We start from the raw sequence: 12640 nt of genomic DNA on the forward strand, positions 1-12640 counted from the left end.
TGAGGGACAGAGCCATGCAGCCACCTGGAGCTGGCTTTTGCATCTGCTACATTATCACAGCCTGCCTTCCTATAAAGGCTGCAAGCATCTCTCCACAACACAATGGAACCCCACATCCAGACCCCCATGGAAACCCCTCTGCTAAGGGAGGAGACAGGGAATGTGCCTGGGGGTGCCCCATCAGCCTGTGCAGCCCAGCATGGTGAGGACTCCCCTTGCTCTGCTAAATACTGCCAAAAGCAACCAAACAGCCAACACCAAGCAGTGCTATTTGGATAGATTAAAAAATAGCTTTGTGTTGATTTGGCACAGCCTGGCTTTTGATAGCAGGGGAAGGCCACAGAAGTGGCTTCTTTGAGAAGCTGCTAGAAGCTTCCACCATATCTGACAGAGCCCATCTCAGATGGCTCTGAAGATGGACATGCTGTGGGGTCAGTTAGGTTGGTAATGCCTCTGTGATGACACATTTAAGAAGAAAATCAAAACAGCGCACGGGCAGGTTTTCCCCCGGGGTGGGGAGACACCGTGGCCACTGTGGCTGCTGCCACCTTGGAGAGGCCTGTGGTGAGCCATGCCTGCCTGGCAGCTGTGCCACAGGTGAGAAGGGCAGGGCAGCAGGGGCAGCTTTGCCTGCCCAGTGCCCTGCATGAAGAGAGGTGTTAGACAATGCCAGCACTGCAGTGGGCACTGCCCATGCCATGGCAGTGGGGACACATGGCTGACAGTGAAAATGTGGCAGGCCACTCCCCAGTGCAGAACTGGGACAAAATCAACCTCTTGGCACTGTGGGATCTTGCAGCAATCTTTGAATTAGTGGAACTTGTAGGCAGTAGTACCTACAAGCAGCAGTTTTTCTTCTTATCAGAGAAAAGGAGGATGTGAGGACATGTGAGGGAAAACAACATGGCAGCAGCAAGGGCAGTGGAAATGAAAGAGGGGGAGGAGGTGCTCCAAGATCAGAGCTGAGACTCCTCTGCAAGCTATGGTGAGGACTGTGGTAAAACAAACTGAACCCCTGTAAGGCATGAAGCCTATGGGGGATGCTGAGATCCACTCACATCCCATGAGAAAAGTGCTCATGCTGGAATGGGTGGATGTCAAGAATGCTGTGATCCAGTGGGAAACCCAAATAGAGAGAGAGGGCCCTTGATTCCAAGCTAGAGCAGCCTAGCCTTAAAAGACTGCACCCTGTGGATGAGTGACCCATGCCACAGCAGTTTTGGGAAGACTGTTTGCCCCTGGGAGGGACCCCATGGCACAGCAGATAAAAGACTCCTCTCCCTGAGCAAACAGAAAAAGAGCTCAAATTATGAACTGACCAAGACCCCCATGCCCTGTATCCCTGCACTGTTGGTGGAAAGGTGGGAGAGGCTGGGGGGCAAAAACGATGTTCTGAATGCTTGTGTTACTTCTCATTATCCTTCTCTGACTCTGTTAATAATAAATTTACTTTATACCTTTACATTTGAACCTGTTTTGCCCTTAGAGTGTTTTCTCCCATTCTTTATCTCAACTTATGAGCCCTTCGTTAACTTTTTTCCCCCCTCTCCTTTGCCCAACTGTAACAAAAAGTAAACAAGCAACTTTTGTGGGTATCTGGTGTTTGGCCAGTGTCAAACCACAGCAAGGTTAAAACCCCACCTCATCAGTGTGGACTCTCAGCCTGTTACTGTGGTAACATGGGGAGCACTGGGAGCCATGGCTCCAATGGATGTGCCCAGCCCTGCCTGAGAGCATCCTGGCTCATCTCCTTTCCCTGCTCACAGTGGGCTCTACCAGCTCAGCTGTGCCCCCAGCTTTTGAGGATTGTCAGCAGAGCCACATATCCTGGTCCTATAAGTGGCAAACACTGTGTGCCAGCTCTCAAAAACGCATCTGTGACCTCACTTGTGTTTCTTCTCAGTTAAATAAATAACCTCTCTAAGCAGAGGTGAGCAGAGCATGCTGAGTGCCAGCCCCCACCACCAAGGTGCCACCAGCTTTGCTGAGCCATGCAATGATCATTGTGGGTGGAAAACACTCTCTGAGACTCAAACAAGTGATGGGGGAACTACTTTGGACCTTCCCTCTGCAGGATGAAGGCAGCAATTCCTGGGCTGCAGCCAGTGAAACAACTTTAAGGAAATCAAGGGAAAGAGCTGCAATAACAAGACAGAAGGAGGTTTCAAATGCATTTGTGAGCCCAGCAGACAGCAGATGAACAAATGAGATTGCACCTTCACTCAGCTGCTGGTTTGGAAATGGCCAATGACAAAGCCAGCAGCTGGCATGATGAACATGTGTTAATGTTATCTTACCGTAGCGCGAGTTGAACAAAATTTCAACTTGTTTCCTCAAATGACTTAAAATGTCCCCTATACCATCTGCAAAAAAACCAAAAAACAAACAAGAATACAGAGAAATGCTCTGAGCAACCAGCTGCTTCCAGGGCAAGCACTGTGCAGGTGAGCAGCCCTGCCTGACCTCTGGCAGAGACAGCCATTCACTCTCTATGCCCTCAAATCAGTGCTAGTCCTCTGTCAGCAGCCTCGAAACTGATCTCTTAACAAGGAAGGCAAAGATGCACCTGCTACAGAGCCACGCTAGCAGTCTGGAGCAAAAAAAAAGAAAATAAAAGAAAAAAAAAAAGAGAAAAGCAAATTCAAGCACAAGAGGAGAGGACAGAGCCCAGGAACACAATGGTGCCCTTCTATGGGCAGAGGCTTTGAAGGCTAAAAGCTGAAGGCTCTGCTGATAACATAGGAAGCTCACAAAACCCAACCTAAAACACATCTGTGTGCATCCATCCTTCCAAAAACATGCAATAATGCTCAGAGCTCACCAAACACTCACCTGATCCCTCCAGCTCCTTTTCTTCGTGTCGAGACTCTTCACTGGACCCCTTCTCTGCCTCTGCCAAGGAAGAAGAGGGTTAGCAGCAGCAAAACCAGACAAGACATGAGCAGGAGTTCTCCAGGTGTCCTGCAGCCCCTCAACTGCTCCCTCCCCTCACTAAGCTCTCAGCAAGTGTCCCAGCAGAGGCTGGGCTGGTACCAGCATGCCAAGAGCTGCACTGGCAGGATAAACCCAGTGCTTCCATACAAGAGGGCTGCCCACCCTTTGGCATGGGCTCCCTGGGAGAGGAGAGACCCAGCAGGAGCAAGGGCAGCCACAGGGCCAGCATAGATCCCCCAGGTAAATTCCAGGGGTGCACTGGGCAAAGGGGCTTGGGTTTGCAGTATGCTGGAGCTGGAGAGAGGATGGGAAGGAGCAGCAGTGCCAGGAAACCCACTAGTTGATGCAGAAAACCCACCAGTTAGTCCATCAGAGCTCCCAGCTGGCCTCACTGAGGCCAAGACTCTGGAACTGGGTCTCAAACTTCAGCACGTGGCATCATAAATGGATTCACTCATTTTTGACACTTGCATGAACACCCCTACTACCCTGCAATCTCCCAGATGCTTCACTTCTGGTACCTGTTCCTGTTTCCAGGATGTATCTTGACTCCTCTGAGGCCACGTGCGCGGGCACTGGGTCATGCATTTCCACCGAGGCAGGGGATCGGTCTGCAGACAAAAACCCAGGGCACCTTTTGTTCTGACACCAGTGAGACACTGTCCCCAAAACAGCCTTCAGAGGGTCCCAGCCATCAGCAAGGACTGAGCAAAGGGCCCCCCACTCCCAGGAGCCCCACATATCACCAGAAGATGCTCTGGGGATGCATCTGCCTTCCTCCTCCCAGAACCACCCAGAGCTCATCCCTGACACAGACCTGACCTCTTGAAAGAAGAAAAAATCTCTTCCTAACCTCCACAGAAGGTGAAGAACAAAACTGGTTCAAATTATTTACTTGGCTTAATTCCATCTAGACACTCAATTTTGACTTAAAAAGCTGATGCTGCTTGATTTAGCTACTACATGGGGTAAGAAAGGGTTCCACTAATGCTGCCTTTCTCAACAAAAATCAACCCTCTTTTGGTTTCCCTTACATTAAACCTGTCTCCCCAAGTGCTAAGCTGTCCAATATCCTCAAAGACCCACCCAAATTCAGCTTTAAATGAAGTTTCAACTAGTTTATGTACTTCAATCAGGTTGCTTCTGACCTCACAGGATAAATAATCCAGATTTCACCAATTTCTCCCTGTAGGTGAGCATCTCTTTTCTATTACTCCTCCTCCTTGCCTTCAGCTGTATTCCCTCTGATTCAACTCGATCTTCAAATAAGGCAAGAAAAGGTGGACTCTGGACTTGAGGTATGATCTCCCTGGCACTGGACAAGGGGTAAATTCTTCCCACTCCTCCCATGGACCTCCAGCTTACCATATGTCAACTTTCTTCTACTCCATTAGCTGCCAAGTTGAAAAAGAAACTGTTTGATCTACCACTATACCTTGCTCCTTCTCCTTTCCCTCTAGTAACCATAGATAAGTCCATTCTACTCCAATCATGAAGAGACTCTTCAACTATCACCTTACTAAGGGGACTGCTACAATTTAGGTGCAACAACTGGTGTGGTGGGGCCTGGTGTCACTGCTGTCCCCAGATTCACTCACCCTCAGGCATTTTAGAGCTCTGATGCTGCCCTCATTCTGTGGAGCTTATTAATCAATGGTTGTAAAGCACACTGAAAATGCAAACTGCTAACAATCCATTCATTAAACCCTGAGGATCATCCTACCATTTGCTGCACTGTCCAGGACAGGTAAGGACAGGAAAACTGACTCTCCCAGCTGCCCCTCAAGCATGTCATCTCCATCACAACCCATTGCCACTGACCTCTCTGGGCAGAAATGGGGGGAATTTCCCCCATCAATGTTAACAATTCCAACACTTTTTTAGCATGTGCTTAATATGGAACCTGCCTACTATCAGACCTATTAGACCTGCCTACTATTAGTTTTTATGAACTCTTCAAAACCAGGCTGGCTTTCTAATTGAAGGACCTCTTCAAAAGCATCCTGTACTCAATACCTGAGATCCTCCACATGAAGAAAAGCAGCAATCCAGGCTCACTTTCTCCAGGGGAGAGGTAAGATAGGACAACAATGAAGGAGAAAGAAAAACAACAAAGAGCCCAAAAACACCTTCCAAAGCTCCCAGGAAACCTCAATAAGATGTCAGCCAAGGAAGACCATTGCAGGTACGTGAGGGAACCTTACATGCTGGGAAATACCCTGCAAATGCCTCTTCTCAAAGCAAAATGCTGAAACATGATGCTGAAACATGAACCCTGCCTGGGCAGCAGCACTGCACCCAGAGGTACCCCAGCAGCTACCTGGTACGGTGATCTGGATGATGTTCAGCTCGTCTGGTTCGATTTTGATCTGCCTGATCCCACCTAGCTCTCCTGAGGTACCTATGGGGAAAGGCAAGGGAAGGTGACGAGGTCTCTGTGTTGAGATGACCCCGAGGTGTCACAAAATCTCTTTTTTTCCCAGCCCCGAGACCGAAGAAGTCAGGATTCCTTGGCTCTTGTTCTCAAGGTTGTTTATTTTCTCTTATCTGTTCCATTCTTTCTCTGACCTGCTGAGATCTGTCCAGCAGGTCGGGTTGTGGCACAGTCCCTGCCCTTGGGGTGCTGTTGGCTTTTTATACTAAGAACTGTGTGTACTTTATTTACAATAATTTCCCAATACCCATCACCTATGTTAGACAGTCTGGCTCTACTCTCAACCAATCCAGAAGTGTCACCATCACAGCAGAAGATGGAGGCTAAGAAGAAGAAGGAGAAGAAGGACAGGACATGCCCAGATTCCTCCATCTTGCCTCTTGAACCCCCATTCTAAAAACCCCAAAATTCTACATTTTCACCCTGTGATAAATTCACTCATATTCTACTCAAACTCTTGTGGCTTGTACATCTTCATACCAAGTTGGTAATTGTTTCCATGGGTTAAAATCAAAGGCACAGGTGTTTTTAACTCCATGCCAAGGTCGCTGAGCCCCCTGCCAGGGTCTTGAGTCCTCCAGGCAGTCAGAGGAGTGTCCTGGGTTCTGACAGGAAGGCAGTCACCAACAGGATCCAGCAATCTGCCCAACACAGCACCAGGGCAGTGGCCAGCTGTCACTTCAGTACCAGCTGAGCTTACCACAGCACCAGGGCCTCAGTCAAGTGGCCCAGCAGCATCCAGCCCATGGCATGCAGGTACCCAAAGGGACACGTGTGGGCCTGGCTTCTGCAAACAGCCTGGCTGGAGGAGCTGTGGGTGCCCACAAACTGGCAGCTGGACCCTGTGAAATGCTCATTTCTGGCTTTCTTCACTTAAAATGAACTGGGCCACCAATGGGTGATGGTGGAGACACCACAGGAGCTGTCTGCAGTGGGTGGCTCCGAGCAATTTTAATGCTCCCAAACTCGTGCCTGGAACTTGCCCCTATTCTGACTGAAGCTGCATCACACCAAGATGAGAGCAGCTGAACCCTGGTGAAATTCAGTGTGGTTTCAACCCCAGCAGATGAAAGCCTGTGCTGACCAGCTGCCCCAGGAGGAGGCTGCCCACAGTCCTCAGCCCAGCTTCCTCTTCTCTCAAGATCAATTTCCCCACTTTGGGTGGGACAGATCGACTGCAAGGCACTGAGTCCCAGCTTGCAGCTTGGAGAGGCACGACAGCATGGCTTGGTGTGGTGTTTACAATGGGTCCAAGCCCCTAAACCTGTGAAAAGCACTTCCTTTTCATTCATGGTGCTCAAAATACCAACACTGCTGACTTCTCAGGGGTGGCTTTCAAAGGAACTCAGAGAGTGAAGACTTCCCTTAGCTTTGCATTTAAGCACATGCTTAAGTCTCATTATTTCAATTTTTGTGTGCATTTTGTGTGCATTTTTAGGCCCCAGGGTCACAGCCTTCCTCTTTGCATCAATCAAATGGGGATAAAGTCCTTAGAGAACTGCACTGTGGTGCAATCATGCAACTGAAGTCACACATTCAAGTTACTTTGCAGGCATCTTTCTCTAGAGTGCCCCCCCATAGCATGTCTTGCAAGAGAAAATGAATTATTCCTCACCTGGTTCACAGCCTTCAGAAACATTACACTTCTCAGACCTGAAAGGGAAAGACAGACAAGAAAGGTGGTCATGGTGTAAGAAAAGAGAGAGCTTAAATCCCAGTGGTGTGTGAACTGACCCTGGCAGGAGAGTGAAATGCTGCCTGGCATCACAGAGGGGTCCCCAGGGCCACCACAGCCCCAGCAGTGGCAGAGCATCCATGGCTGCAAGGTCTGTAAGCTTCTCTGGAAATGAGCCTTGCTCTCAAACCCACCCTGGTCCTGCACCCTTGCCTTGCCTCTAGACACCCATGGATGGAACTGCAGCAGAGAGGTTGTTTTTCAGCCCAAAACTTGGTTGGCTCCATCCCTTTTTGCCAGAGATCAGTGTATAAGTATTACTACAGTGTGGTTACTCATGGAGGTAAAAAATAGGGAGAAAGGAAAAATCAATTGATTTGGTAAATATTTATTCTGTTCAAAGCTTTTCTTTACTGAAAAACTGGGCACTATCCCAAATTCCCATCTACAGTTAACTTCACATGCTCAGGAGTTTACACAACTTGTTCTGCATCCAAATGAGATTATTTTGCATTCCCAGGATGCATGTGCTTTCCTGTCTCTCTTGAACAAGGACAACCACAGCTCTTTGGCAGTAAGGGACCTAAAGAACCACTTCCACTCTGGAAAAAGCACTCCTTCACAATGCTGGTCCTTCAGGGGGAAGGAAAATCCTGTTGGCTCAGGAGGGATCTTCAAAAAGCACTTCCCACTTGCCTAAACCCACTCAGGAGCATCACCAGAACAAACCACAAACCAAGCCATGAGTGCTCTTGAAATGGTGTTCCTAAATGTGGAAAGGCAAAAGGGGTCATTGGTTTGGAAGGCATATATACTGCCTGGGAGCCTTGGGAAGGGTTTTAAACTCTCCCACTTCAGGTCAGAGCAAACCTTTCACCAAGGAAATCTGGGGGGAGAGCTTCTCTGGGGAGTGCATTACACCTCACAGTGTCTGGCCCTTCTCCTGGAGTACTGGACACTGCACTTTCCCTGGAGCGGGACTCTGACCTGGGGGGCCCATTCCTGTGGAAACACTCCTACTGAGAAAGAAAATAAAACCAATCTCCCTTTGAAGCTGAAGATACCCAGAGAGCTGGAGACAAATGCCAGCTCTGCAGACTGGGCAGCTCAAGAGGTCTCTGCCCTCCAAAATTGTGATATTTCAGTACTGGCCATATTGCCAGGCTCATTCATTGAGGTTCTGCTGTCCCAGACATGCTTTAGGGGCATGCAGCAGCCACATCCAAGGGAGCAAACCTGAAACAGCACTGGGGAGAACCAGAAGAGGCTCCAACCTGTCACAGGCTCATCTCATCAAAGAGCCAAGAAAGGAAAGGAGCCCAGGAGATGTCATGGATGGGACAAAGACAAGTTACCTTATTTGCCCATGCTGACCTGCACAGCTCAGCAACCACACAGCTCTGTCTGAAGCCCAGCTGGTGGAGCTGTCAGCGCTGGGCAATGAAGCTTTGTGCCAGAGAAGCTGAGGAGCATTCTTTACTCCATTGGTGTGATGCAAGGCTGGGAGAAGGTTCCTTGCCTTATAGCAGCTCATAATGCTATAAACTGCTGCCCTGCCTCTCTTCCTTTTAGAGGCTAAATTACACCTTGCTTCCACTGAATTAGGAATGAAGGAAACTGGGCTATAAAGAGACAAACACCTCCTGGATCTCCCAGTCTGGGTTGGAAAGCTGTATGCTATGTGATATATGCTCCACAGGTGCTGCCAGCATGTTTTGGAGCTGTCTAGCTCACGGCACAGTTGTAACAGAAAGAGGTACTCTCATAAAACATCTCCTGCCCTGCTGGACTGTGTAACCCCACCCTCATTAAATGCTAGGCTCCTTGTGAGCTTTCTAAACAAGCAACACTTAATGAGCAGGATGTTGTTACAGTGTGGGCTGAGGGTAAATCCTTTAGGTCATGCATTAACACCAGAGACAGTTCCAGCAGATAATCCCAGGCATGGCCCTCATTTTATCAGTTTTTCTCAAAATTAACGATTCCAAACTTTGGGCTAGCAAAAAGATGGGGCTGCTTGCCCTCCTCCTGTGCTGACTGACTACCCCATTGCAGTGGGATTTTAGGGAGGTAGGAAAGCAGCACCAGTTTAGCCACTCACCTTCCCCCTATGGACTGACAACATCTCCCTGATGCTCCAGCTTACTGAATCACACTCATGGCACCCTCCTGCACCCACTGTCTTGTCTTATATATCAAGAGTTCCACTATCATTATAGTGCAAGGATTCCATATCTCCAGAGTTTTGTACCCTCTCAATGTTTCTCACAGGCAGCTCCTCTAAGCACCGACCCCTCCTGATCCCTGCAGCAGCCATCTGACTCCAGATCCCACCAATCCACTCTTTTATACCACTGTTCTTATTGGCTACAGGTGTGGCCTGTTAAGATCAGGCCTGCTCCTAATCTTTAGTAATTGGTCCAGCTGCAGCTCTTTGGGGGATAAGATTACATTCTGTACCACCTTCGTTTACCCATGCTGTATCCCCCTACACCACTGGGCATTGCTGATGAACACATCAGTAACCTGCTGTGCACATTGATGACTCTCTGAGGGATGTCACTTTACAGGGAACAGGACAGAAGTCCCACTTACCTGCTGTTGGCCTGAGAGGTCCCCCCCAGTTCCAGCATGGCCCCACGGTGAGGATCGGGGGAGATCTCCCGGGGAGGGCTGGAGGGCTCCAGCTTGGTTGGATCTTTGGTAAATTTGCTTCCTGTTGTCAGGTGTGCAGGGTGGGTTTTGGGAGAGAAGCAAAACCAGGATTAGCAGCTGGAGGTGCCAATGTTGCAGCTTGTTCCCCTCCTAGCCCCAGAGCTGAGGTCAGGGTAGGGGAGCAGGTTTTTAAGTGTCACCTGCTTGCAAAGATGCTGATTCCACTGGGTTCACGTGTTAAAATATTAGCAGGACATTTGCTTAAACCTCTCCATAACTATGTGTGTGCTGGGAAGCCCTGCAGGAAAGAGCATCTCCAGAAAGGGCTGGCTGATAGGATAAGGGTTCCAGGAGGTAGGGACTAAGGTCAGAAACCCCAGAAATATCCCACTGCTCTAGAAAAAAGCCCCAAAGTGGGGAGTGCACTGTCCCAAGGCAGGGGATGTGCTGCACTGGATGCCAACCTGGCAAAACACAGACACAGGCAGCCCTGTCTCACAGCTCCAAGCCCACCAAGCAGCAGGAGAAATCTCTGTCACAGAGACACAGAGAGGGACAGAAGCAACCTGCCACCATAAAAACCTTCCTCTCTCCTTTCCCTATTCCTCAGCAGCCTGAAAGGAGCTGAAATGAAGCCTCATCAATGACCTTGGAGATGGTAAGAGTAATCTGAAGGCAGAGTAGGAGATAAAATCAGGCAGGGAAGTGAGCAAAGAGCTGAAGAATGAGGGAGTGAGACTACATTGTGAGGCTGCAGAAACCACAAGGTGTCTTGTTAAACAGCTGTTATCAAAGCCCTTTGCTGGTCTCAAAGCACCATTACAGTATCCTCACCCTTCTAAAACATATTCCATCTATGGGAACCTGATACCACTTTTCTTTTTGTTCCAGCCTGTGAGAAAGGGCAGGACTCTGGCAATAGGATCAGCAGAAACACAGAACCTTAAAAACACTATTTATCTACTGACAGTCCAAAAGGCTCCTTTTAATTTGTGCTTTCTATGAACCAAATCTTGTTCTTGTACCAGCACAGCCTGCCTGAAACTGCTACCCAGGGGAGTAACAAAAATAGGTTTCCAAGCAGTGGTGGGTATTTTAATTAAAGGGTGAGCAAAACTTTATGGGGAAGCTTTGGGATACTTCACAAATGGCAACTTAAAATACAGCTCCACTCAGAAAATAATGTCTTTGCAGAAATGGCACCTCCTGACTCAGCAGATGAGGGTTTTTTTGCACAAGCTGATGTGCTGACACAAACCACAGAGAGCCAGGTTTAATGGGTTTTGCTTCTGGTAGCCCTGCAGGGAACTGTCAGAAGAGTGGGGCCTGTCACCCACCTCAGTTCTGCTGGGTTTGCTTCCTCATCTCCAAATATCCACTTGCACCTGCCTAGCATGTAATCCACAAGTCCATAGCACAGGTCTGGAGCTGATGTGCAGATGTACATGATGCCTCTCCCAGACACCATGCAGGCACTATGCAAGGAAAATCCAAGCATCCCAAAACACAGCTCAGTGTTCCATCCCTTGGGGATGGGCTACAGCTTAAAAAAATCCTTTTCTTGAGAAAAAAAAAAAAAAAAAGCCATTACCAGCTTTAGACAAAGAAATCTCCCATGTAGGTGGGACCCCCTCCAGGTTCTACTGGTGGCTCCAGTCTGTTTTGGGTGGCCCCAACCTCACCAGGCTCAGGAAGCACTCTCAGGGCTGGGGCTGAGTGAGGCAAGAGTGATAACCTGGCTGGCAGAGATATCTGGGAAAAAAGTGTCTGGAGAGCTACCAGCATGTGCAGTTGGCAGCTCAGGGGGGAAAAAAACAAAACACCACCCCAAAACATGTCTTTACTCGTGAGCCAAGCCCAGGCAATCCAGGACCCAGGTGTGATAAACCTGGATGCAATGCCATATTCCAGGTGTGTATGAGGACACTGCTGGAGAGTGGGCTGAGTCTGACAGCATGGGGACCTGTCACCTTGTATCTGCCAAGAAGCATTTATCATGGAATCACAGATTGGTTTGGGTTGAAAGAGACCTTAAACCATCTTGTTCCACCCCTGCCATGGGCAGGGACACCTTCCAGAATCCCAGACTGCTCCAAGCCTCGTCCAACCTGGCCTTGAACACTTCCAGGCATGGGGCAGCTGCAGCTTTTCTGGGAAACCTGTGCCAGGGCCTTGCCACCCTCACAGTAAAGAATTTGCCTGGCTTCTCCAGCTCAGAGAAAAAAGAAGTAAAAACACAGAGCAAAGAAAGTCAAAGAAAGAATAATTTACCAGTGAGAAACACAGCAGTAATTTTCTTCCTCTTGAAATTACAGATATTGCCTCTACTGTGGCTCAGCCTGATTCAGGAGCCAGCCCAGCCTCACACACCAGGAATTCTCACTCAAACGTTCAAAACTCAATTTTTAAGGGGAGTATAGAGCTTGCACTGATCCCAGGCAAAGGCAATCTCAGCATGTCCTGGTGTAGGGCACAGACAAGGCTTCTCCTTCTCCTAACTGCATTGTGTCCTGCACTTCCTCTGCTTACAGTGACATTATTTCAACTCTGCTTCTCTGGATAACCTTTTAATTTTGTGGGCAATAAATCAAAGGATTTGGAGAACATACCTGTAAAAATTCTTTCATCAAACATCCTAGGAGAGATGGAAAGAAAAAAGAATTAGAAATAGATGCTGCTAATGACTGAGTTGGAGGTTTAATTAATGAATAGCATTAAACCAAGTCAAACTAGTAATTTTTTTCATTCTCTAAAAATACTGAATGAATTTTTCAGCTAAAAAAAGGCCTTTCAGCCTGTTGTGCAGCCAAGCAACCTTATGGCATATGCTTTTTAGCTAAAGCACCTCTAAATCTGCTTATAAGTCATCGTCTTAATTTAACTTATTAAATGAAGCTGCAATTAAATCAGACTGGTTTTACAAAAAGAAACAGTGGGACCAA

General features: G+C 48.3%; 1 protein-coding gene across 6 annotated transcripts in view; it reads right to left on the bottom strand.

Moving 5' to 3' along the window:
- The window catches only part of GTF2IRD1 (GTF2I repeat domain containing 1), a 71089-nt gene that overhangs the window by 22452 nt on the left and 35997 nt on the right, over positions 1–12640 (bottom strand). For 5 of the 6 annotated variants that reach the window (XM_036395091.2, XM_036395094.1, XM_036395093.1 and 2 more), the window contains exons 10-16: positions 12308–12333; positions 9639–9759; positions 6984–7021; positions 5255–5335; positions 3456–3545; positions 2833–2892; positions 2298–2363 (exon numbers count right to left, since the gene is read on the bottom strand). In XM_036395091.2, the coding sequence (XP_036250984.1) occupies positions 2298–2363; positions 2833–2892; positions 3456–3545; positions 5255–5335; positions 6984–7021; positions 9639–9759; positions 12308–12333 (482 nt within the window). The remainder of the gene's footprint in view (positions 1–2297; positions 2364–2832; positions 2893–3455; positions 3546–5254; positions 5336–6983; positions 7022–9638; positions 9760–12307; positions 12334–12640) is intronic. The other variant, XM_036395096.1, reaches the window with a different exon arrangement.

The sequence above is a fragment of the Molothrus ater genome, chromosome 21 (assembly GCF_012460135.2).
Source record: "Molothrus ater isolate BHLD 08-10-18 breed brown headed cowbird chromosome 21, BPBGC_Mater_1.1, whole genome shotgun sequence".
Taxonomy (NCBI): Eukaryota; Metazoa; Chordata; class Aves; order Passeriformes; family Icteridae; genus Molothrus; species Molothrus ater.